At 47.7% G+C, this 26,628-nt stretch overlaps 1 protein-coding gene across 3 annotated transcripts in view; it reads left to right on the plus strand.

The window, feature by feature from the left end:
• The window catches only part of MYRIP (myosin VIIA and Rab interacting protein), a 227,019-nt gene that overhangs the window by 140,022 nt on the left and 60,369 nt on the right, over positions 1 to 26,628 (plus strand). For all 3 annotated transcript variants that reach the window (XM_070776113.1, XM_070776111.1, XM_070776112.1), the window contains exons 4-9: positions 6,276 to 6,412; positions 12,724 to 12,804; positions 17,589 to 17,686; positions 17,907 to 17,987; positions 19,033 to 19,176; positions 25,970 to 26,117. In XM_070776113.1, coding sequence (XP_070632214.1) covers positions 6,276 to 6,412; positions 12,724 to 12,804; positions 17,589 to 17,686; positions 17,907 to 17,987; positions 19,033 to 19,176; positions 25,970 to 26,117 — 689 coding nt within the window. The remainder of the gene's footprint in view (positions 1 to 6,275; positions 6,413 to 12,723; positions 12,805 to 17,588; positions 17,687 to 17,906; positions 17,988 to 19,032; positions 19,177 to 25,969; positions 26,118 to 26,628) is intronic.

The following is a 26,628-nucleotide window of genomic DNA, read 5'->3' on the forward strand; positions in this document are numbered from 1 at the left end:
CCTTGCTTCACCACCAGCAGCAGGATCCGAGCAGTTCTGGCGTAGGCAGTTCCTTCCTCTTCACAATCCTGTTATTTTGTCTAATGAGCTGAAATCAGTCTGGCATTCCTGGAGTTGTAATTTCAGTGCTGCTTTTGTGATGCAATTTCCAGTCTGTCTTCTGATGAGAATGCACCATGTTTATAAGTTTATTCATGTCACAGAAAAAAATTAGCAAACTGCTTATACAAACAAGTGACTTGAAACGTTTAGTATCCACAGAATGATAAGTAGGTTGTTTGGGGGGAAATGATACAATGATTTTACATTTCCTTCTGAACTCTTGATCCCTGGGGCTTTCTGTTTGCTTAAGCTTTGAAGCAAAAGCCATCATTTGCAGTAAGAACACTAACTAGAGGTTCTGGAAGGAAAATAAGCCGAGCAGATGTCAAGGCGCTGACCCAAGGATGAGGTCTACAGTCTGTTCCCTGATTTGCTCTTAGTTCAGCCAGTGACTAGCAAGTTACTTGTTTCCATTTTTTCTGTAAAATAGAGATAATGATTATATATACCTCCCTTAACCCCAATTTTTGGTTTCAGGGCTACCTGTGGACCAAAGACCACCAAATCCATTTTTCTAGTCCAGATTTCCATCTACAGACTAGTACTGAGCACCAGGCATTGCCACCTGGGCATGTGGGGGGCACCCCACATACAGGTGTCCTGACCAAACTTACCACCTTCCCTCCAAACCTGATCCTCTTCCTGTCTTCCCTAGTTGGGTGACCATCATTTTACAGACAAACCATCTGTAGTTCCAAGGACTAAATGTCATCAATTCCGACTATTCTGTGATTGGTGAATTTCAAAGGCTTGGCTGTTGACTTCTTTAAAGCTTTAGTGTTGAGAGAAATTATCAGGGTTAGATTGTGAAACTGCGCAGGACTAAGAACCTTTGTATGGGCATCCTTAGGGACAAATTGGGATCATTTTAAAAATAAGCCAAAGAAATAAACTTGGAAAGTTTTTCACTGTAAGTCTCATCATCACCGTAAGTCTCATCATCAGCACTGTGACTCCCTGTCCAGCACTAAGGCGCCTCTCCTGTGTTTACTGCAGTGAGAAAGGGCGGTTTGGGTGTCATTAAAGAAAATGCCTGGTATACCTGGAAAAGATGAAAACTCTAATTCAAAAAGATACATGCACCCCAGCGTTCACAGCAGCCCTATCCACAATAGGCAAGACATGGAAGCAACCTAAATGCCCATCAACAGACGTATGGATAAAAAAGATGTGGTCTGTGTCGGAAGGTGTGGAACAATGGAATACTGCTTAGTCACACAAAAGAATGAAGCCATGCCATTAGGAGCAACATGCAGATTATCCTATGCAACCGAGAGATTATCCTACTAAGTGAAGTAAGTCAGAACAAGACAACTATCGTATGATATAGCGTATGTGTGGAATCTAAAATGTGATACAAATGAACTTATTTACAAAACAGAAACAGACCATAGACATAGAAAGCAAACTTACGGCTACCAAAGGGGAAAGGAGAGGGTGCGGAATATATCAGGAATTTGGGCTTAACAGATACTCACTAATACATGTAAAATAGATAAACAACAAGGATCTACTGTACAGCACAGGAAGCTGTTCTGAATATTTTTGTAATAAATCATAATGAAAAAGAATTTAAAAAATAATATACATATATACATATTTATGTGTGTGTGTGTTACCACTGAAACACTTTGCTGTACACCTGAAACGAACACACTGTTGTTCATCAACTATACTTCAATGTTTTAAGTCCAGAAAAAAAGGCCTGAGCCACGAAGCAAGACGGACTCTGTTCTCACACCTCTGTGGGAATGATACCGAACCCAGTGCCTGTCAGCCGTTCTGGAGATGCCTTTGGCTTGACTTTTGGTTCCATGGCATGATGCCTCTGGCACTCACGGAAGAGACTAGTCTGACAGCACTGTTGGGTACGAGCTCGATCGGTTTTGTCGCTTCCCATACCCGGCAGCATATGGCAGGATAGTGCCTGCACGTAAAGGACTCAATAAACAGTGAAGCATGAGAGAACGAGAGAGTGAACACATGAAGGAATTCGTGCACAGACGCCTCTGGTTCCAGTGGGACCCTGACACTGGGCTCTTTCCTTCTCATCTACACTTGCCCGAAGCTGCCTCTATTCAGGAGGCAGCTGGAGATGTGAGGGTGGGCTGGGGCCCTGCAGCACTCAGCCAGTCCATCCTGGGCACGGGTGTCCCCACAGCCTTCTCCCCACACCTCTGCCCTGTGAACCGTGCATATCCTGTGAGTTTCCTCTGAGCCGTGAATTTTAAAATAACTGAAATGAAAGCAGTAATAGCAAATGAAGGTAATCATGACTGAGCATTCCCTGGGGCTTCCAGAGACGCTCTCCACATTAACTCGAAGTCAAAACATTATCTAAAATGCATCGATTCTATGGAAAAGCTTTCTAGTCTCCAAATGAGGCTGTAGGTTTGCTGGTCATTCTCTAAGGATTCAGTGCCTCTCATCCTCCCACCTTCCAGCAGCCCAGGCAGTGCCCTGATTCCGGTCTCTGACTTGAGCAAGCAGAGGCATTCTGGTTTCCGTGTCCTCAAAGTGTCTCTAAATGCTATAGAGTTTTGGTATAACCAGGGAACGGAGAGCTCATCCTATGATGCACTTGAAGCACAGTAAATCCCCTATGTAAGAACAAGTTCCATCAGAGAGTGTGTTCGTAAGTCCAGTTTGTTCCAAGTCCGACAAATTTAGCTTAGGTACAACTAACACGATTGGCTGTAATAGTACTATACTGTAATAGCTTTATAATACTTTTCACACAAGGGACTTCCCTGGTGCGCCGATGGTTAAGAATCTGCCTTGCAATGCAGGGGACGCAGGTTTGATCCCTGGTCTGGGAACTAAGATCCCACGTGCCATGAAGCAACAAAGCCTGCGTGCCACAACTACTGAGCCTGTGTGCCATAGCTAGAGAGTCTATGCAGCGCAATGAAACATCTTCCAGGATGCAATGAAGATTGCACATGCTGCAACTAAAACCCAATGCAGCCAAATGAATTTTTAATCAAAAAAGGAAAAAAAATACTTTTAATACAAATAATACATTAAAAAAAATAAGTGCAGAAAATAAAGAAAATATTGTTAGTATTACTGTATAGGGCATCGTCGACTCAATGGACATGAGTTTGAGCAAACTCCGGGAGATGGTGAAGGACAGGGAAGCCTGGTGCGCTGCAGTCCAGGGGGTCACAAAGAGTCGGACACGACTGAATGACAGCAACAACCTTGACAAGTACGGTAGTCCAGCACAACAGCTGGCAGACGGGCTGGCATCCAGCGAACAGGCAAGAAGTTACTGACTGGAGGAGGAAGAGGAGGTGGGAGATGGTGGAGCTGAAGGACCCATGAGGCTTAGGGGATTAAGGAATTGGCTTATAACCAATGGGCAATAAATGTTGGGGTCTGGGCCAGTCCAGCCTGCTCCAGCGCCCATGAGAATTTCATAGTGATTCAAGGGAAGCTTTTGGCACGGTGCCCAACATAGAGCAAGCTCTCACATAATGGTGTTCATTTTGTTAGTAGTAATGACACTGATGATATAGTGCAGTTTTATGTAAAAGGATGACACCTTTGGTACATTCTGCCATTGACAGCTGCCTCCCCCGCTCAGGGAAGACGAACCTGTTTGCTATCTTGTCCACCAAGCCAGGACGCGATGATGCTTGTTCTCTGCCCTTTTGCCTTGCTTCCTGTGCTTTACTTGGGCTTCAGACATGGGCTTTTCCATGGAGAAACTGGCCACTCCATAGGGGGTTTCTTGGGGTTCACCTCACCCCAAATTGAGGACTTCAAAATCTCACTGCGAATGAAGAGTGACATTGGTACAAACTTTCTGAAAGACTGATGTGTTTGAACCCAGCAGTTCTACTTCGAGAACCCACAACTGTAGACATGTTGATCATTTAGCTGCCAACATATGCATCACAGAATTGCTTTTGATAGCAAATGAAATGGGCAAATTCAATGCCAAGAGGCTAGAGACATAAAACATGCTATGTTCATACTATGGTGAATTCTGGGGCTACTAAAAATGCTGTGGGGAAGACTGTTCAACAACATTAAAGTCCATCAGGAATATTAAGTGAAAAAAATACATTTAAAACTGTCCATCCATCACAAGATTTTATTGAGCGTCTATTATGTACACTGCAGTGGGAAAAAAGCCCATTTTCCATGAGCATATATTCCACTGGAAATAGAAAATAGATAATAAACAATTTAATAATTATTAATTAGCATATTAATGTACTGATTGTCTTACAAATAATAATTATATAAAATTAAACATCAGGTACAGAGAAGCACCCTAGAAATTTGGGGAGAGAAAATGGGAGGAAGAGGACAGATGTGTTGGCACGGTGGTGGTGGTTTTTAGGGAGGTCAGGGAGGGCCTCCCAAGGAGGGGACATTGGTGCAGAGCGCTCCGAGTTTGTGGAGCTGGCAGGCTTGGCTCTGGGGTACATGGACAGTGTCTGGTAGGCCAGCAGGTGGGGCTCCCGGAGTGCTGAACTAGGAGGGCTTTACCGCCAGGTGGTAACCCCCTCCAGCAGATTGTTCAATTTTATTAGAGAACTGCTTTCTATTTTTGACTAGAGCCAGCGTCTTTGGACCAACTGTCAGTCTGGGAACAAGGGTGGGGGCCCAGAGCCCTCGCTGCCATCAACACAGTGACTAAACTAGCTTTGTGAGTACCGTCTCATCATCCAGTCCTGCTCTCTGCACCAACCAACCGTGTTTTTTCTATGAGTCAGCTAGCTTCTTTTTTGTTTCATTTGCGAGTTAGTTGTCTTCTTTTTGCTTCCACATATAAGTGATATCACGCAGCATTTGTCTTTCTCCGTCTGACTTATTTCCCTCAGCATGATGCCCTCCAAGTCCGCCCATATTGCTGTGTGCATGTGGGCTTAGTCGCTCAGTCTTGTCTGCCGCTTTGCGACCATATAAACTGTAGCCCGCCAGGCTCCGCTGTCCATGGGATTCCCCAGGCAAGAATGCTGGAGTGGGTTGCCATGCCCTCCTCCAGGGGATCTTCCTGACCCAGAGATTGAACTTGTATCTCTTATGTCTCCTGTATTGGCAGGCCATATTGTGCAGATTTCATTCTTTTTTACCAATGAGTATTCCACCAATCAACATTAACTTTGACCTCCCGGTCTGTGAGTCCCAGTCCTTCTGACTGTTTTGCAGGACAACATTCTCTGTTACCTTTATGCTATCGCTCACTTAGAACTTTCCAGAAATCTGTCAGAATCTCTGATTCTCCTCCATGCTCTTCATTTCTACAAATTTCTCTCCCTTTGGACATCTTCTCACGTTTCACTGGCATCTAGGGAAGAAGGGCAGCTAAACATGTGCTTGTTCCTCCACTGAATTAGAAGCATTTATATTCATCTTGCTTCTCTGAACTTTTAAAATGAGTTTATGCATTATTTCCATTCATAATAAGAAAAATAACAAAAGCTATTCTTAAAACGGGAGGGGTTTAGCAACTTGTTCTCGTCAGGCAATAAGGAGAAGAATCGCGTCAGCGTTTCATACCAAGTGTGATAGCGCTGACCAGGAAACCTCTTTCCCGCGGTGCTTCAGGCTGAATGAGTAAGAGGCTGCAGAATTTTGCCATAGAGCCCAGGGTCTCACTTGCGCTCTGTTATCTTCCCAAGCTGAACTAGAAATGTTGTTAATGCAGTAAGAATACCAGATATAAAGCCTGCTAGCTACTAAACAGATGTGTCAGCTAGTGGCTTCAAATAGCAAGTATTTATCAGCTTGCTCTTCGGATGGACTCAGATGCACGGTTCTCCTGCTTGTCTTACTTAGGCTCACTCATGCGTCTCTAGTCAGCCAGTAGTCAGTGGCCTCGCTCTCCTGTCCAGGCTATTGGCTGGGGCAAGAAGGGTGATCAGGCCGAGTGTCTCTCGTCATCCCAAAGGCTATTTTGGGCTTGTTCACATGGCAGAGAGTTGCAGGGCGTCCCGGAGCAGCCCGAGAGGAAGCTGGCAGGCTCTGGACTTGCACAGCATCGCTTCCACCAGTCCCTGTGGTCAGAGCAAGTCACAGGGCCAGCCCAGATCCATGGAGCAGAGAAAAAAGCTCTACGTCTTGACGGAAGGAGCTTGCAAAGTATTGTGGCAGCTTTTGCAAGTCCTTGTTTCCTAATTCTCTCCTTTAATTCCGATTTTCTGTGTTGTCCTCAGGGTTCTCAGGACCCAGTCTCTGGAATGGTTCTACAATAACGTGAAGAGTCGCTTCAAACGCTTTGGCAGCGCCAAGGTCTTGAAGAACTTGTACAGGAAACACCGGCTGGAGAGCGGAGTGTGCTTTGACATCGTGGGTACGCTGGCTGCCTGCCACCCTGGGGGTCCTTGGGGGGCTGGTGGGATAGAAGGAGGCCTGGCTCGGTGGCCCCATACACTATGACCTACTCACTCGGGACACAGAAAGTGGCTTAAATACCTGACTCTAGTCAGGAGCGGAAATACCAGGGCATATTCCAAAGATTCTAAGGTTTTAAAAAACATTTAGTTGTTTGACTGTGTTGGTCTCAGTTGTGGCATGCTTTCAGCCCTCATGCCCCAGAGCGCATGGACGCATAGTTCAGGCACATGGTCTTCGTTCCCCAACCAGGTATTGAACCCATGTACCCTGCACTGGAAGGTGGATTCTTTTTTTAATTAATTAATGAATTTTAATCGGAGGATAATTACTTTACAATATTGTGGTGGTTTGGAAGGCTGATTCTTAATCACTGGACCACCAGGGAAGTCCCATAGTTTCTAAGTTTTAAGTCCTGTGATCTGGCATCTCCACTGGGCTGGCTATGTTAACAGTTGGGAGGGCCACAGTGTTTCTGCATACTGCGGACATTTTAATTCCAAATCCCTAGAAATGAAAGATCCCTGGCCATTTCCCCCTAAAGATTAAAACACTGGAAAGTCATCTTTGCTTGGTCATGTAGACTAGGGCTGCTCTCAGAGGATATGTGCCCCCCCCGCTTCCTTCCTACCCCAAAATTTTGCACCAACCAGGCCCAGAGTTTGATGTCATGGGACAGTCAGAAATGTCTCAGCTTCCTCCCAGGAAGGAGGGACACCTTGGAAGGAAGGATAAATAGGATAAACAGACAGATAGGATTTATTTACTCCTAATAGACAAGCCAGTGGAAAGAAATGGTTGTCAGAATATGAACAGCATGTCTTCCCCACAGAAGGCTGTTTTTTCTGTCTTGAAGCGGATTTTTCCATAACTTTGCTGACACAGGTAAATGGTTTTTATCCATGAGAAAGAGGGAAGAAAAATATTGCATCCATCTCATTTGGAGCTTTTTCATCATCGTTATTTTACATTGCTGTGCTGTCAATAAAGTCTTTGGTTGTGTCTTATCTAAAAATATGCAAGCCACTGAGATGCACGGGAAATAGAGTGGAAGCATTAAACACGGAGAATCATTAGGGCCTTTGTGGTAGCTGTTAGAATCTCTGTCTTTCAAACCACTCAGGAAGCCTGTAGCTAAGAGAGCAGGGCTGAAGACTTCCACATATTATTTTTAATCTTCTCTTTGCTGATTTTTCTAAAAACATTTCTCAAGGAACAAAGACCAAAAGAAAAGAAAAGAAACGAAGCTTACAAGTAATCATGGTAACAGTAGGTTTTCAGCCCAAAGAGATATGTCAAGAAAGTTCGAGTTGCATTGGCTCATCATTTGTATCCCATTTTTCTTCCTTGTTCATCCTCAGGTCTGCTTCATGTTCTGTCTTACATGCCACCACATTCAAATCTCAAGGGTGTTCTCTACTGCTTCATACAAAATGAGCAGGAGGGGCGGAGCCAACACATTTGGAGAATCCTATAAACAGAGCACAACCGCGATCTCTTCCTGTTTCTCCCTTGGGCCCCACAGATGCAGCAGGGGCACGTGAATTCCAAGTGGGCCAGCCAGAGGCTTTGAAATGTTCAAGTGTTATTTTCAAAGGCAAATCATTTGCTGGGAATAACTCTGCCACTATTGAAGCAGATTTAGGTCCTGGAGCCTCTGTGATTCGCCACTTCTTTCATCTGGGCCTTAATCACCCCAGTTAGCACGTTGCATTCAGGGGATGGTTTACAAAGCTGCTCTCCTGCTGCACCTGGCAGAGGCTACAGCTTCTTTATCTCTGTGTTTCAAAAGTGTGGTCCAGTGGCTGATACTTTTTAGGTCCTCAGTATTACACAATTCAGGCTTAAAAGCACTTTGTAGGTACCAGGACACTTCACAGAAGTACTAGAATCAGTTACTTTGATTTGATCTGTATCTCCATTTAAACTAAGATTTCCTTTTGATCAATATGAAGACAAGCAGGCAGGAGATAGTTTACAAGACGGTACTCAAATCTGTAAAGTCGTGATCATAAAACAGTGAGATTGGTTCTACCAACCACCTAGAAAATTGAGTTACATATACCTCAAGTTTGGAGAAATCTCCCAGTGTGTGAGTGGCTTCCTGGTTATATTAGATGACTGTGGAGTCATCAGCATTAGCTCCTACCTACCACCCAACACCTTAATGTGCTTGTCATCTGCCATCCTCAAGCCTGACTACACTTTAGAATCACCTCAGGAACTGGAAAAAAAAAAAACTCGCAGCACCACAGTCATTTTCCACCCCCAGCCAATTACTTCCAAATCTCTGGAGGTGGGCCCAGTACAGATACTTTTTTAAAAAGCTCTCCGGGTTATTTTAAGATGCAGCCAAGACTTGAGAACCTCAGCTGGAGGTTCTGAATAAGATGGTTCCATCTTCAACTCCACCTGAGGGTATTTAGAATATCGATTGTCAGAACATAATCTACAGGGTGTAAGACCGACCCTCTGTTCCAGGACTCTCAGCAGAAAATTCCTTTCATCTATGGAACAGCTCCACTGTATGGACCCGTGTAGTTTTCCATAAGACCAATCAGTCCATTGAAAACTCATTGAGTTCACAGAATCTTACGGACCACCCATCACATGCACCCTTGCATGACCGTCTGTCCCAAGCCCTGGTGACCAGATTAGGCATAACTGACAACACATTTGTTTTATCAGATAAATCCTAGATGTATTCATATCTTCAGTAAACATTTTTAGAAGGCCGCAAGGCATGTGGGACCTTAGTTCTCCGACCAGGGATGAAACCTGTGTCCTCTACATTGAAAGCATGGAGTCTTAATCACCGGACCTAAAGGGAAGTCCAGTAAACATTTAGTGAGTGCCTGGTTTAAAACCTGGGGGTGACAAGATAAGCAAAACCTGGCCATCTTAGAGCCAACTTTGCAGTGGAGAAGTCAGAGAAATAAGTAAATAGATTTATAAAAAATATAATGTCCAATGGGAATGCATGCTCAATGTGATTTATCTGATAGATTAAGCATGACTTTTTTCAAAGTTTTTTTTAATGTGGACCATTTTTAAAGTCTTTATAGGACTGTTAAAATACTGTTTCTGTTTTATGTTTTGGTGTTTTGTCCATGAGGCATGTGAGGTCTTAGCTCCCCAACCAGGGATCAAACCCATACCCCCTGCATTGGAAGACAGTCTAACCCACTGGGCCACCAGGGAGGTCCCTCAGCATGATATCTTTAACATTTATTCTTGAGAGTTCCCCAGGGGTCGACTGCACACTCTCACTGCCAAGGAGATCAGGCATGCCCAAGATCCTGCATGCCGTGCAACCAAAAGGGGAAAAAAAAACAAAACAGCTATTCTAAGATGAAAGTAGCCCTTATTAATATACTCAATCCCTAGACAATTTGATAAATATATATGTGTATTTAGTTGTTGTTGTTTAGTGGCTAAGTTGTGTCTGACTCTTTTGCGGCCCCATGGACTATAGCTCACCAGGCTCTTCTGTCCGTGGAATTTCCCAGGCAAGAATACTGGAGTGGGTTGCTATTTCCTCCTCCAGGGGATCTTCTTGATCCAGGAATCGAACCCATGTCTCCTGCGTCTCCTGCACGGGCAGACAGATTCTTTACCACTGAACTACCAGGGAAGCTCGTGTATTTAGTTTTAGATAAATAAAATGGGGAAAACAAATCCTACTTCTATTTATTAGTATGATATATCTATTTTTGATATGATTCTGGGAAGGGTCTATGACATCCTTCACCTGGGATTTGACGGACAAACACTGACCCTTAAAAACACTGTACTGTGTCAAGTCGGAGGTTCCTCCAGCTCATGAAAGCTCTGACTTGGTGCCTGGCTGCTGCATTCAGTTTCCAGAACAGTTCAGTCGCTTTCTGCCCTTGGAAAAATCCCATCATCCTAAACGACACACAGAAGCTCCCACCTATGAATGTAAAGGGACCCAGGGAGGGTCGTTGTGTGAGAAGGTTTATAATAACACAAACCCAGAGCCTGTCCTGGTCGGCGCAGTCTCCCAAGGATGTTTTCAGGTCTCCCCCTTCCTCACACTCCCCTCCGCCCTCCGTGTTGTCTCAGGACACAGCCTCGCCACCTCCTTCACAGGGCAGACCATGTACCATACACCTCCACATCTAATCTCTGTCACTTTCCACGAAGGGCTCAAGGTCACTCAGCCCTTCCATCTTGCCTTTCAGCCTCTCCCTTAACTGGTTCCTCCCTGTTGATCTGAGATCACGCCAGTCTCTCCTGTCTCCTAAGCCCTTCCTGGGCTGCACCTTCTCCTCTGCTTCTGCCCTGTCACCCCCTTTCTCATCATAGGGACACTCAGAGGGTGGACTGCACTCCCCACTTCCTCTCTAGACACCCACCCTCTCCCTCTTCCAAGCTGCCTCCACACAGCAGCCGGCGTGCACCTTTAGAAGCATACCCCTGACCAGATCATGCCTCTGCAGCCTTTACTGGCTTCAGGTGGTTTCAAGTTGGGACAAAGATCAGAACACTGATGTTGGCACCATGATCTGCATGGTCTGCCTCCAGCGCATCTCACTCCAGGCTGCCACACAGCCTCTGCTTTAGGTCTTCAGGTGCACCCTGCCATCCCACCGCCTGTCCCCATGCAAGCTGTTTGCTCTGCCCTGGAACTCCTCCCGCCCCCCACCCCACCGCTTTGACTGGTCACTCACCAACTAGGTCAATCTTCCCTGCTGAACACTTGCCCTATTCTGTGAACCACCCAGTCACAGCATTCAACATATCTATAGCTTTATATTTATTTATATAAATCTTTGGTTATTGAATTCTCATCTACTGCTTGTCAGGGCAGTGAGGTTTTCTGCTTTGCTCACCAATCACTCTAACATCCAGCCCAGGGCCAAGCATCTACTAGGTCCCCATGGAATATTTGCTTGATGAATGAATGAATGCTGGATGCAGCCAAGCCAAAGTGAAATATTTGCACTTAGCTGTGTGGTCTGAGAACTGAGGTGATGACTTATCCTAAAGGCCTATTTTATAAATGAGGAGATGGAGACACAGGAAGATAAAGTCACTTCCTACGGTCACAGAGCTAGAATAAGTGACTTCGGCTCTTTTGAAAGGCTGGTCAAAAAAACACAAACACAGACAGTGGTACATGGTCGGACAGTCACTGGCAGGCCGCACACTAACGCCCTGTCTCACAAAGGTCACATCCCACTGACCCTGCGGCAGGGACCTATGGCAGTCACCCTCAGAGATTCCGCACCAGAGCCCCATGCAGCCCATGCAGGGAAGCACAGGCTGTGTTATTTGTATCAAAGATCCACGGCTTAGTCTGACTTGGAATCAATAGCATTTCCCCCTTTGAGCTAAGACACGTAGACCCACGTTTATCTCTTCCTTCTATCAGTGCTTTCCACCAGCATCCAATTCAAGACTTTTTTTGAGCCCCTGCTATCTCCATGCTGCCTTGGGCACTGGGGATACAATATAGTAATTTTAAAAGGAAAGAGCCATGACACACACCTCATACCTTCAAAGATCTCATTTGATGAGTTAATATGTGAATACAGATGGTAAATCCCCAACTGAAAAAGGGCTTAGCCAACTGCACTTTCCAGCCTGGAACTAAGACACTAGAGCGTGCATTCAACAGACAGAAGACCAGCGAAGAGGCAGTGGGCCTGAAAAGAGCAAATGCTGAGGCTTACTTCGTTTGGTCTGGGCTTGTTTCCCCTAAGTGCTAATGAAAGTTAACTCACTGGCTGAAGGCAACTGTGTGGATTGGTGCCATGGACAGGAGCTGAAGACCAGGCATTCAGTGTCTCATCACTCATCATGAGGAGAATTCTGTCATTACCACAGTTTTTCTAGTAAGGAGACCAAGTGTTTGGGTGGTTAAGTAACTTGATCAAGGTTATACAACTAGTCCCTTGCAGATCCAGGAAATGACCTCATATCTCTCAGACTTCAATCTTTTGTTCCATGTTTGATTCCACACTGCCTCCAAAGAAGGCTCTGGAAGAGAGTTAGGGGTGGAAGCGATGCTACATGAGGAATTAATATGAGAAAGAAAAAATGTGACTGGTCAAAATCTGTAGCTTATTGTGGAGCCCAGTAATTCCTTAAATTTATTGCCTAAAAACCCAGGGATTCCCTAAACCTATTTGCAAGGCAAACAATCACAGTGGGTAACGGTGGCCTGCCAATTCGGTAGCACAGGGCACCAGGCCCACTGAACACCTTGGGTAATCTTATATCCTCTCTCTCTTTCTCTCTCAGGAGGAAACTTTTTTGAGGCAAACCTGGAGAATGAAGGAAGTGTTTCAGGCAGCGACTCAACATTTTATCGGCAGTCAGAAGGTAAGGTTGCTTATGGGTTTACACCTAACGGGAGGTTGGAGGACTGGAAACGCCTTCAGATCGTCAGGGCCCTCGTCGCGCTGGGACCACTGACGGAACTCTGTTATTGTGTGTGAGCATCTCCCTGGGGCTTCTTCTATTGCCATTTGTGTGAATCCATCATCAGAATAGTTGACTATATCTAAGGTGTACCCTAGAGAAGTGCATTCCCTACCAACCACAAGATAATGATCAACAAGGTGTGTTTTGGGCTTCTCTGGTGGCCCAGACAGTAAAGCATCTGCCTGCAATGCAAGAGACCTGAGTTCAGTCCCTGGGTTGGGAAGATCCCGTCAAGAAGGGAGTGGCAACCCACCCCAATATTCTTGTCTGGAGAATTCCATGAACAGAAGAGGCTGGCTGGCTACAATCTGTGGGGGTTGCAAAGAGTTGGACATGACCAAGCAACTTTCACTTCACTTTTAGAGTGTGTGTTTTTCTGGAGTTAGGATATAACAATCGACAAACTCACTTGTGCAATTCATACTGAAATATTCTTAGAAGAGTATACCATTTATGGATTGACTTTGACTTTTTATACCAATATAATCGTTCCCTTAGAACAGAGATTAAAAGCAAAACAAACTTCTTCTAATTACAAATAAAACCTCCTCCAACACTGCAGCTCCTTCCCTGAAGTGCTGGGTGTTGGGAACAGGTGCCTCCTAGTCCCCCTGGTTCTGTGGTGTGCCCCCCACAGCTTCTGCACTCACCCTGTTCTCTCCTCGGGCACTTTCTCATGAAGGTCTGGTCCTCTCTCATCCTTCCTGCTTGGATCTTTCTCCCCGGGTTGACACGTGACTGTGGCGCACCTCCGTCTGAATGCCTAGCTCTCACTTCAGCCCAGAGTTCTAGACTCAGAGTTCTGACGCTTGACCATCAGGAGCTCCGCCAGGGATCCTGAGTAGCTGTAGCCCCTCAGCGGTCCTAATCAAGCTCCTCAGCCAGTTAAGCCCACCATCAAGACTTAACCTTTCCCTCAATCCCTGTCCCCACTTCCACCCAGTTACCCAAGTTCTGTTTGCAGTCCTGTTCTTTTCTTTCTATTCCAAGGTCTATGGCCTGAGCACCTTCCTGCCCTCAACATTCCTATATAAATATTAATTTCAGTGACCATTTAAATCAGCCAGGGTTCTCCAGAGTAACAAAACCAATAAGATATGTACACATAACACACATGCACACATACAAAAGTTCATTTCAGGACTTGGGTCACACAGTTGTGGGGCTGGCAAGCCCAAAATCTATAGAATAGGTCAGCAGGCTGGAAACTCTATTAGGAGTTGATCCTCAAGTGTTAAGGCAGGATTTCTTCTCTGGGAAACCTCTGTTTTTGCTCTTAAGGCCTTCCATGTTATTAGATGGGACCTACTGATATTTTCAAGGGTAATATCCTTTACCTAAAGTCAACTACTGTAACCACAATGTGAACCACACCTAAGAAACCTTCATAGCAACACCTGGGTTAGTGTTTGATTAAACAGCTGATGCAAATGGCAGCCCACTGCAGTGTTCTTGCCTGGAGAATCCCAGGGGTGGGGGAGCCTGGTGGGCTGCCGTCTATGGGGTCGCACAGAGTCGGACACGATTGAAGCGACTTAGCAGCAGCAGCAGCTATAGCTTTACCAAGTTGACACACAGAAGTAACCATCTCTCTCCCTAACTGGTCCTCTAAACTTCGGCCACTCTGCCTCTGCCCTCTTATCCTCCCTCCACACCCCGCCAGTTATCTCTGAAACTGACGCGAGCCTTCACTTTCTGACCAAACATCTTCAGTGCTCCACTCCACCTCGTGCCAAAATCTTAAATGTGGCCTCCAGAGCCTTTCTAACGTCTCCAAGCTCCTTCTTTCCAGGGCTCTATGGAAGCTGGTGACTGTCCCCATCACAGGATCGCCACTCGATTCTTAGCTGTTACATATGTGTCTGATCAGAGAGTGTGGACTCAGCTGGGGTTTACTGGGGCATCACTGGGGCCCTCGGAGCCTAGTGCTGGGGAGGTCATGGTGCACTTTGAATCAACAAGAATTTGTAGGGCACCACTTCTATTAAAAATACATTGCCTGGTATCTTAAAGAAGAGAGACGGGAGATACGGTGTCTGTCTCCAGGGAGCACTGAGTGTGGTGACAACTTAAATTTAATACTCTTCTTATAGAAACTCTGGGGAAACCATGTCCTCACTCAGCCACACTGAGGGGTGCTGAACCCTAGGCGTGTCTCTGCCAGGACTCACAGCCAGCCTGCGCTGTCCTCATCAGCTGCCTGGCTGGACGGCTTTGACTTTAACTGGGTTGGTTTGGGCTCCCCAGGTGGCGCTAGTGGTAAAGAACCTGCCTGCTAATGGAGGAGACGTAAGAGATGCTGGTTCAATCCCTGGGTTGGGAAGATGCCCAGGAGTTTAAGGGAATGGCAACCCACTCCAGTACTCTTGCCTGGAGAATCCCATGGACAGAGGAGCCTGGTGGACTATAATCTATGGGGTCGCAAAGAGTTGGACACGACTGAAGTGACTTAGTATGCATAGCACATATGCTCGGGTTGGTTTGGGAGATTTATTATGTGTGCTGAATGCCACTTTCTGTCCACATGTGTGTCTTCAGGAGCCTAAGAAGCTTGAATTAAGTATTTTAATTTAGGGATTGATTAATTAATGAATTGATATATTTACACCTTATCTCATTCTACAAAGCATCTGAGGCAGCTTTCAGGAGATTTGCATGTGTTCAATAATGCCTGACTAGCAGATTATAGATGGAAACAGGAGGTTGAGAAAGGGAAGAGGAGACGTAGGCAACCAGCCGCTGCAGACCTCTGATCTTGTGCCTGATGTGAGTTGGGCTTCTGGGGTGAACTAAGAGGAGTGATAGAAATTCTCACTTTCAAGTAAGAGGTAAAAATCTAGTACCTCCAGGAAGCAGAACTCTTCCAAGTACTTGACTCCAAAGAGAATTCTGTCACCTGTGGAAGTCCTTTGGCTTAAGGACACTTCCTCCTGTTTGTTGCCATATGCAAAAAATACATTCACTAGATATATGATAGCCTTAGTTTTAAAAATCATGTTAGTTTGTATCTATCTCATTTTTGTGGTTAAAAATCACAGGATTTGGAGACAGACTCCTGAATTCAAATCTCAGCTCTAAAATGTTATGTGGCAGCCTGGATGGTGCACGTATGGCTAAGTCCCTTTGCTGTTCATTGCAACACAACATTGTTAAGCCGAGATACGTGGTCTGTGGCCCAGCAAGTGGTTGAGCTGGGCAAGGTTGGCCAATGCTATTGATAACATCTATTTCTGCTTTATTGACTATGCCAAAGCCTTTGACTGTGTAGATCACAATAAACTGTGGAAAATTCTGAAAGAGATGGGAATACCAGACCACCTGACCTGCCTCTTGAGAAACCTATATGCAGATCAGGAAGCAACAGTTAGAACTGGACATGGAACAACAGACTGGTTCCAAATAGGAAAAGGAGTATGTCAAGGCTGTATATTGTCACCCTGCTTATTTAACTTCCATGCAAAGTACATCATGAGAAACTCTGGGCTGGAAGAAGCACAAGCTGGAATCAAGATTGCCGGAAGAAATACCAATAACCTCAGATATGCAGATGACACCATCCCTATGGCAAAAAGTGAAAAGGAACTAAAAAGCCTCTTGATGAAAGTGAAAGAGGAGAGTGAAAAAGTTGGCTTAAAGCTCTACATTCAGAAAACTAAGATCATGGCATCTGGTCCCATCACTTCATGGGAAATAGATGGGGAAACAGTGGAAACAGTGTCAGACTTTATAATTTTGGGTTCCAAAATCACTGCAGATGGTGATTGCAGCCATGAAATTAAGACGCTTACTCCTTGGAAGGAAAGTTATGTCCAACCTAGATAGCGTATTGAAAATCAGAGACATTACTTTGCCAACAAAGGTCCGTCTAGTCAAGGCTATGGTTTTTCCAGTGGTCATGTATGGATGCGAGAGTTGGACTGTGAAGAAAGCTGAACGCCAAAGAACTGATGCTTTTGAACTGTGGTGTTGGAGAAGACCCTTCAGAGTCCCTTGGACTGCAAGGAGATCCAACCAGTCCATTCTAAAGGAAATCAGTCCTGGGTGTTCTTTGGAAGGACTGATGCTGAAGCTGAAACTCCAATACTTTGGCCACCTCATGCGAAGAGTTGACTCACTGGAAAAGACCCTGATGCTGGGAGGGATTGGGGGCAGGAGGAGAAGGGGACAACAGAGGATGAGAAGGCTGGATGGCATCACCGACTCGATGGACATGAGTCTGAGTGAACTCCAGGAGTTGGTGATGGACAGGGAGGCCTGGCGTGCTGCGATTCATGGGGTTGCAAGGAGTTGGACACAACTGAGCAACTGAACTGAACTGAACTGAACTGATTGGTAGTATGGGCTTAGAATCTAAAAAATTCTTTTGTGGATTTTGTATTTGCATTAAACCATGAGCACAGCCCTTAGAAGATTTCACAGTTTTCCTGCCTATCATTACAAATGATACAGTACATGCACAAAATAAAGCATAATCTTTATCCGAGAAGGTAGATGAAGAACTGCTGTATTAAGTCCCTTTGTCCGTCGTCTTTAAGCCACTTTGTATGTTTGGGGCTGTCCTTAGTGCCAGGCACAAGAGGACTATTGCCTAGCCTCGTCCTAGTCAGCTCATGACTCTGACACAAGGACCTTTCACTTGTCCTTGCCTTTTAGAAGTGGTCTCTGTTCTGTTTCCTGTCCAGGACACAGCATGATGGACACATTGGCTGTCGCCCTACGGGTGGCTGAAGAGGCCATCGAGGAAGCCATCTCCAAAGCAGAAGCCTATGGGGACAGTCTGGTATGCCCCCCACCCCCCACAATGTCTGTCTGGAAGGTGGTGCGGGTGGGGTCCTGGCTGCCAAGAGAAAGCACAGCTTGTGGGGACACCATCATCATATAACCATCCTTGAACTGAGCCCGTCCTCCCCCTGCATTTGTGGTCAGGACTCCCAAGAAATCGATTGCCAAGTCCCCCAAACACACCCACAGCTCACACCCTTCCCTTCTTCCCTCTGCAGGACAAGCAGAATGAGGCCAGTTACCTGCGGGACCACAAGGAGGAGCTGACCGAGGAGCTGGCCACAACCATCCTGCAGAAGGTAGGCGCGCCCTGGCAACCACACGGCTGCAGTGGGCCACCTGGTCCAGACCAGGGCCTTCGGTGAGCGGAAGAGCCGCCGAGGGTACCGCTGTTGTCTTGGGCATCGTTTGCCTTGTTCCTTCTCACTTTTGCCCTTGTACTCCGGGGCTAAGGCAGAGGGGTTGCATTGCACTGCGACAAATAAGCAGTGTGAACGTGCTTGCCCTTAGGGATTGAGCTAGTGGGTGAGGAGCCAGGACCTTGGCCCAGAGACCTCTGTACAAATGGACTTATTAAATCTAAGTGACCATGCCCAACATAGCAAGCGGTGCAGACAAGCTGAAGCCTTCCTTCGTGACACTTGGTATCTGCCCCCTCCTTAGGGCTTTCAGACCCTTCCTAAAGTCAGGGTGTACAGCCGGAGACTCTGGGTTTGAGATCCAGCTCCACTGTTGATGAGCTGTGTGTCCTTAACTGATGACCTCTGAGATTAACTCTGCATCTGTAAAATAGGGGGAGTTATAGTAGGTAGCTCTTAGAGTTATTCTGAGAATTCAATGACGTAAAGCATATATGGTGTCAAGCACAGGGCATACATGATGTCAAGCGACCCCAGGGACTGCAGCCGGCCAGTCTCCTCCGTCCATGGAACTCTCTAGGCAAGAACATTGGAGTGGCTTTCTATTTTCCTCTCCAGCGGATCTTCCCGACCCAGGGATTGAACCTGCCCTCCTGCACTGCAGGCAAATTCTTTACCATCTGAGCCACCAGGGAAGCCCTTGTACTACATGGTGTCAAGCACAGAGACTGGCACACAGTAGGCCCTTAATAGAAAAGGCTGTCAGCATCATAAGAGGACTACTTTTAAACTGTAAAGTGCTGTAGAATGTTCAAAGCTTTGGTTGTGCTGTTTTATCACAAGGCGGGTCTGAAACTGGCTGGTATTCCGTTGAAGCTAAGCTCTTCCGTGGCTAAAAATTTCCCAAAGATGATCCCCATGACACCACATAGCGCTGGAAGTCTCTCCAATAATGTGTGCCCTTTGTCACCTGCCTCCTCCCCAGATCATAAGGAAACAGAAGAGCAAAAGTGAGCAGCGCGCGGAAGACGAGCCGGAGTGGCCGCAGCCCCAGAGCTGCGGTGCAGAGGCAGCTGATGCGGGGACCACAGCCGCCCCGGGAGGCCCCCAGGCTTCCACGACCTTCTGGGTGAGCCCCTATGCCGCCCCGGCCCACCCCTACAGGGGCCCTGCTGCGTGCAGCTCAGAACCGTTCTCCCCATAGAAATGGGGCTGCCATGCCTAACATCTGTAGTCAGCACATGTGCCCGCCAGACAGTGTGGATTGGGGGCCAGGAGGCCTGTTCTGTTACACGTGGAGGTGGGTTTTTACACAGAGACCAATTTAGGAAAAATAACACTGTCAATAAGCTTTTTACAATTCATTCTGAAAAGAGCTGCACTGAGTCCCGTGGGGAGAATGGCTTTCTCAGGGCCGTGTGTGTTCTCACAACCTGAGCACTTGCTGTACGGAAACCGAGGACTGTGAGAGAGTGACCGCTGCCTTCTGAGGCCGCGGCGGCCCGTGGGTGGGGCATCAGGATGTGGGCAGACCTTTTTGTTCCTTCTCCCCAGTCACGAAGCACAGCGTCCATCCAGTGACCCAAGGGTCTGGGCCCGTTTCGGCTGGGGAGGGTCCCCAAGCCCGTAAAGTCCTTCGGTGTGTGTTCCTCCTTCCCCAGCGAGGGCGCGTGTGGGGCAGAGGATAGAGGCTGGGTCCTGGGGGTGGAGATTCAGCAAGAAAAGAAGCAGGGCTGGCCGGCAGGGCTTGTGCTCCGTCAGCTGCAGGGACCCAAGTCATAGCATGGGGGAGAGGATGGGGCAACACACAGGGGCAATTTAAAACTGGAAAGGCAGGATAGAGGAGAATGAAATCATGCCATCTGCAGCAGTGGGGATGGTGGGGTGGGGGGCGGTGGGCACAGGCTGGGGGCTGAAGGGTGACCCTTTCGTGGCATCTTGAGGAGGGACCCTGAGCTGCAGACCCTGGAGGGCCCTGAGCCACTGGCCTCCCGGCAGTGCTCCCACCTGAGCCACTGGCCTCCCGGCAGTGCTCCCTCCTGAGCCACGAGCCTCCCGGCAGTGCTCCCTCCTGTGTCCTCAGTTCTCCACGGATGTGGATGCTGTGGCTCCAGGGGTAACTGCAGAACCCCATAACACTGTAGGACTCGGTCCTTGGGCTTAACTGCAAAACCCAAACTTAATCCATCCCCAGTGACAGGATTTCTCATCTGTTCTCTTGAAAGAAAATTCAGTGTGATCGTCCCTCTTTTTAATTTCCTCTCTGATTGTGTGGCTCTCCGCCAGGAAGGGGGTCAGTGCAGTCTTGATTTTCAAAGCCTTAAGATGCAATATCCTAACAGGCACCAGGGCGGGGGTTATCATTCATTTAGTGCCGGTCTCCTTGGGCACCTGTATGTAAAAAGTCATCTCTGTATTCATATGGTGGTCCTAGTGATAACAATGATGAGAGCAGAGGCTGGGCATGCAGCATGCCCAGCGACTGAGCTGTGTCTCTGTCTAACTTTCTCTGTCTCTTCTCCATCCTTTTCTATTTTCTTCAGCCATTTCTCTTTGTGTTTGTCATTTTCCTCCCTCACATTTTGCTCTCTCCTTTAATGACTATAGGGCAGACCTGAAGTATTTTTCATGACTGTTATAATTATTGGATTGAATTTAATGGCTGTGCCTGACCCCAGAAATACAAAGCAATGTCTCAGCTGTTATTCATTCGAATATTGTTGACCCCTTTGCCCACAAACCCTTGCTACTAAAAACTTTCACTCTGTTCACCCCTGATGTGGGCTCCTTGAGAGCAGAGACTATTTTGAAGCCCCAGGGAGTCTGCCCTGTTGGTGATGATGATAATCATTGCAGTCATAGCAACCATATACCATCGCAAGAGATACAGGGAGGGCAGGATGCTGCTGCCCACTCAGGGGACCAGTGACTGCAGAGGAAGCTTTAACAAAAGTAACTGATGATCACCCTGCAAGTTTTGTCTAAAGCTTCAGAACCAGCTGGATTGGATGGCACATCCTGCTGGGTTGAGGTTTGATAGACAGGAGTGCGTCGTCCCCGGGCTTTCAGGAAAGGGTGTCAGGCACAGCACCAAGAGGGCACAGCAGAGCATCACCTTGGAGCCAGACAGGCCCAAGGTCAAGCCCTGCCTCTGCCCCTCACCAACCCTGTTCGTGGGCAAGTGGTCCAAGCTGCTGCAGGTCACTCATGTGTCCCCAGTCGGACAGAGTGAGGGGATGGAGGTGTGGCCCTGGCTCAGTGGCGGAGCGTAATAAAGGCTGTCATTTTGACGGATGCTTACTGAGTGCACTCTGTGTGCTTGGCACGGCACTGATCCCTGAGGCTTAGAATGAAAGTGAAAGTGTTAGTCGCTCAGTCGTGTCCAACTCTGTGTGACCCCATGGACTGTAGCCTACCAGGCTCCTCTGTCCTTGGAATTCTCCAGGTAAGAATACTGGAGTGGGTTGTCATTTCCTCCTCCAGGGGATCTTCCCAATCCAGGGATCAAACCCGAGTCTCCAACACTGCAGGTGAATTATTTACCTTCTGAGCCACCAGGGAAGCCCAGGAGGAGGAGCTGGCATGGACCCCTTACCCAACCTACTACACTTTCATGCCCCAAGAGTTAAGAGGTGGGGCCGATTTGAAGTTCTCAGTCCATCTTTGCAAGGCCTCCTGGACCCGTGGACTCCACCCACCACGCCCAGCCTCCCAGCATAGATGTGCAGACACAGTAACTCAGGCCTGCCCTTGCTGACATCGCCAGCCTTGTTTCTTCCATGGACCCTAGGGTGGGTAAGAGGAAGGAAAACAGACGCCGTGGGTGGGAGTGAAAGGATGGGCACAGGGTGCCCAGCCAGGATAATAAAGCAAATAAATTAACCAAGTGATCCCATCACTTTCCTCTAGGTTGATCCAACTGGCAAGTAAAAGTGTCGTGGTGGCGCCATCTTCTGGGCCATATGTTTATTGCAATGAACTTGTGGCAAAACTGGGTCTAGGTCTCAGAACTGGGGCTTTTCCACCCTGGCTGGAGACAGCAGACCAGCAGTGTCCTGAGATGCGCTGGAGGCAGCTCTCTAGGGATTTTCGTGATTGTCAGGGTGTAGTTTTTTTTCCCTAGTGTGAAACAATGGCTTGCCTGAAATAGATTATGAAAGCCTGGCATCCTTAACTCATGAAAAACATAGATCTCATCTTCCCTGTTGGGACCAGAGAAGGACTTTTCTTGTTTTGATCTTGGCTTTTGTAAGTAAGGGAGCATTTTTGTCCTATAGAAGTGGAACCCAGCCACCTCTTACTGACACACACATACAGAAATAAAATACTGTTTGAGCCACTGCAAAATGAAACACTATCATTTCCTCTCTCTTTTAAACATGTATTTTGTGATTTATAGTGTGAAGTTTGAAGATAGAAAAATAAAGGCCAGGGTATAGAAAACAGCTCAGGGGAGGCTACAGGAATAACTGCGCCTGGCAACAGGCCATCAGCGCCTTAGAGTCAGGCCGTGTTATAATCCTACAAAATCAGGCACAAACGTGGGACTGAGGGTCACACCCAGAAGACCATTTTCAAGGAGCTCACAGTCCGTGGAAGAGACAACAAGTTGGAATATGACTGGAGCAGAGACAGGAAGATCTGTGTGATTACACGGAAGGTGGGGGGGGTCTTGCCAGTCCAAGGTGGGAGGCATGTCAAGGGTATGTCCCTCTGGGACTTCCCTGGTAGTCCAGTGGCCAAGACTCCACGCTCCCCATGCAGGGTACAGGGTTCGATCCCTGGCCAGGGATTTAGATCCTACATGCCCCAACTAAGACATGGCACAGCCAGATTTTAAAAAGAAGGGTGTATCCCCCTGAATAGATGGCAGTTTGACATGGAAGGACTTTTTGCTTCATTTTTAATAACTTCACCTGCCAACAGACTGTCAGCCTTGATCTCTCCTCTATGATCGCCACTCATCATCTGTCAAGGATTTCCCAAAATTATAGATGGCTCCCGAATACCCAGCCCCAAGAAAACCTTTGTTGTTGTCAAGTATCAGAGCTGTTCAGGGCACCAGAGACAGGATCAGTGCTTGCCATGCCCTGGGAATAATGGAACTGACACTGGGCCAAAAACCACTTGATGAGTGTGTTAGGCTGGCTCTCCTCCAAGTAAGACCTTCCTGTCCATGATATAAGTGAGGATGACAGGGGGCTTCTTCTTTGTTTCTCTTGCTACCCAGTGTCATCCAAGAAGTTAGTAAGATCATCACCATCAACAGGCATTTCTAAAAACCTACCCTGTGGCCTGCCTCGAGTTATTCACTCCACAGTAAACATTCACTGATTCCCAATTCTGAAGGCAATGGCAACCCACTGCAGTACTCTTGCCTGGAAAATCCCATGGGCGGAGGAGCCTGGTAGGCTGCAGTCCATGGGGTCGCTAAGAGTCGGACACGACTGAGAGACTTCACTTTCACTTTTCACTTTCATGCACTGGAGAAGGAAATGGCAACCTACCCCAGTGTTCTTGCCTGGAGAATCCCAGGGACGGGGGAGCCTGGTGGGCTGCCATCTCTGGGGTCACACAGAGTTGGACACGACTGAAGCGACTTAGCAGCAGTGCCAGGAGCTATCACCATTAACTGTCCTTTAACTGCCCTCAGTTGCTTGCAGTCTAGTGGGGACCCCAGCAGAAAAACAGATGTTGCAATACAGTGTCATATAACACAGTATTAAAGCATCAGGACTCTCAGCCCAGCTTGAGGAACGGGGTTTCAAACCACAGGCCACGGCCTGTTTGAACTGAATGCACACAGAATCTTACCTGATCAATAAGAGTGGGAGAGCTCCTCCACGCCTGGGCTGCATTAACCTGTGACTGCTGCATCGAACAGCAGACCTGGAGGCCTGTGGTCCTCTCTTCTGTAATCAGAGAGGAGTCAGGTCGTGACCCTTGGCACACAGCTTAAAGGGCTCTGTATTTGTTCTGCAAATGCATCTTCCTCCTGGATCAGCCTCAAGGTCTTGTGAGGGGAAGTAGAAGAAGCTTCCTACGACTCTCTGGGCCAGAACTGGCTGTACCGCCCTCTCCAGGAGAGTGTGCAGATGCGCGTATCTGAGGGCCGTGGGCCCCAGGCTGGCCTGTGGTTACGGGGATACTGGGCCCCAGTCCTCAGCCCTCTTTTCTCAGACTGTTAGCCATCCTTCTGGGTGAGGCTACAGAGTGCACTGTCCTCTCCCCAAACCCTAGTCATGATGCTCAGTTTTTTCACCCGGATATCCCTCAGCTGGTGTTTGCTATTCTCCTTTGTTATTCTCAAACGGGTTTTTAAAGCTCCCACTTAGTATTCGTTTACTGTGCGCAGAGCAAAATTGTGTGTGTGTGTGTGCGCGCGTGTGCGCGCGTGTGTGTGTGTGCGCGCGCGCGTGTGTGTGTGCGCGCGTGTGCGTGTGTGTGCGTGCGTGCGTGTGCACTTAGTTGCTCACTCAGTCATGTCCGACTCTTTGCGACCCCATGGACTGCAGCCCACCAGGCTCCTCTGTCCATGGAATTTCCCAGGCAAGAATACTGGAGTGGGGTGCCATTCCCTTCTCCAGGGGATCCTCCCAACCCAAAGATCAAATCCGCGTCTCCTGCATTGGCACTGCAGCACCTGGGAAGCTAGAGCAAAGATTAGGTTTCTGCTTCTCAGGAAATTAAGTCACTCAGTCAAGGTGTTGCACCAGAAGTAATCTTGGATCCCAGGTACTGATGAGTCCCCAGTCCAGCCTCAGCTGCCTGGGGGCCCTGCCCACAACTCTCCAAACACGCTCCCCGTTTGTCTCCTACTCTCAGCATCTGTGGTGGGAGAGGAGGAAAGCCCATTCGTTTCTCCCGAGGACAGAAGGCAGTAGGCTTGTTAGTATTGATGTTGGCCAGCAGGTGGCGCCAAACTGCCTAAGGCCGGAGTCAGAGATACTACTTTGCTTCACATCACAGTCAGAGATGCTTTCTGTGGCTTGGCCCTTTCCTTCCTCCGTTTCGCCCATATAAAAAGAGCAAAGTAAATCCCCAAGAGAAGAGAATTCTCTCATTAAATGACAATGGAAAAAATTGGTCTCTTTCTGTTTGATGAAATTCCCTGTATAGAACATCTGAGCTACAAATTCTAGAAATTACATTTGTAACATACAGAAATGATACAGTTCTAACATGTTTCTTGTCAGTCCTTTCTACCACTTGTCCTTAGGTTAGAGTTTATTTTAACTAAATGGGAATGTGCTGCAAAGTCTCTGGGACTGTGGGCTGACCATCTTGGTTCACTTACCTATCACAGCACTTACACTGTACTACAGTTTTCTACTTACACTGCTGAAACGCTCAGGTTTGGAGGTCTCTGAAGGGAATATGCTCTTATTTTCATCACACACAATTGGCCCTGAGAAATCTCAGCTGGAAGAATGGGTAAGTAGGAGCGTTGTAAGAACCAGCTCTGTTGGATTCTGCTACATCTCTGATGCTTTCTGGGAGGCCTGGCCACTTGCAGTGGAATAAATGGGGAACCATTTGTGCCATTATATGGCATGATGTAGCATCCCTGGTAGCTGAGATGGTAAAGAATCTGCCTCCAACGCAGGAGACCTGGGTTCAACCCCTGGGTCAGAAAGATCCCCTTGAGAAGGACCTGGCTACCCACTCCAGTATTCTTGCCTGGAGAATTCCATGTACAGAGAAGCCTGGCGGGCTACAGTCCATGGGATTGTAGACAGACACAGCTGAGCAGCTAATACTTTCACAGCAGGATGTACTGATTTGAAGCTTCTGAATCTCGAGAAAAGCCATTACCATCAGCTGTGTCATCTCCATGCGGTGGGGTGCCTGCGGATTGGAAGGCAGTCCCCCTGGGAACTGTGCCTGATGAGGTCACGCCTTCCCCTCTTTTCTTTGCACAGCGGTCGCAGTCTGCATTCTCACTCAGCAGAGAAGATGCCCTGAGGACCCCTTCGCTGGAGGCTGCATCAAGGGAGCCAAGGGAGCAGCACCCGAGGGAGGAGGAGGCGTTGCCCAGCTGGAAGAGCGTGGACAGGCTGGACCAGACAAGTAACTGTTCTGCGGGGTTCAGAAATGCTGCTGGGAGGCTGCTTGGCTGTCGTGAGGTTGCTCAGCCCCTCCTACCATCAGTCTGAGTGGGGGTGTGCCCATCTGGGACAGTCTGGCCACTAAGTCACGGGGTCTCTCACGCAGCACACTGTATATAAGGTGGGCATGTTTCCCATGTGGGCAGTTTGCTTGCTGAGACCTGTGAGACAGAGGGCAGGTGGGTTCGGATCACTTGGCTGCACAGCCCCACTTCAGCTGCCTGTTCTGTGTGGACTAGGAGCCAGTGTCTTATTATATGTAGGCCAGGAACACCAGGGCTTCCCAGAGAGCTCAGTTGGTAAAGAATCCACCTGCAATGCAAGAGACCCCAGTTCAATTCCTGGGTCGGGAAGATCCCCTTGAGTTGGGATAGGCTACCCACTCCAGTATTCTTGGATTTCCCCGGTGGCTCAGCTGGAAAAGAATCCACCTGCAATGTGGGAAACCTGGGTTCGATCCCTGGGCTGGGAAG

Source organism: Bos indicus, chromosome 22 (assembly GCF_029378745.1).
Source record: "Bos indicus isolate NIAB-ARS_2022 breed Sahiwal x Tharparkar chromosome 22, NIAB-ARS_B.indTharparkar_mat_pri_1.0, whole genome shotgun sequence".
In the NCBI taxonomy this organism is placed as follows: domain Eukaryota; kingdom Metazoa; phylum Chordata; class Mammalia; order Artiodactyla; family Bovidae; genus Bos; species Bos indicus.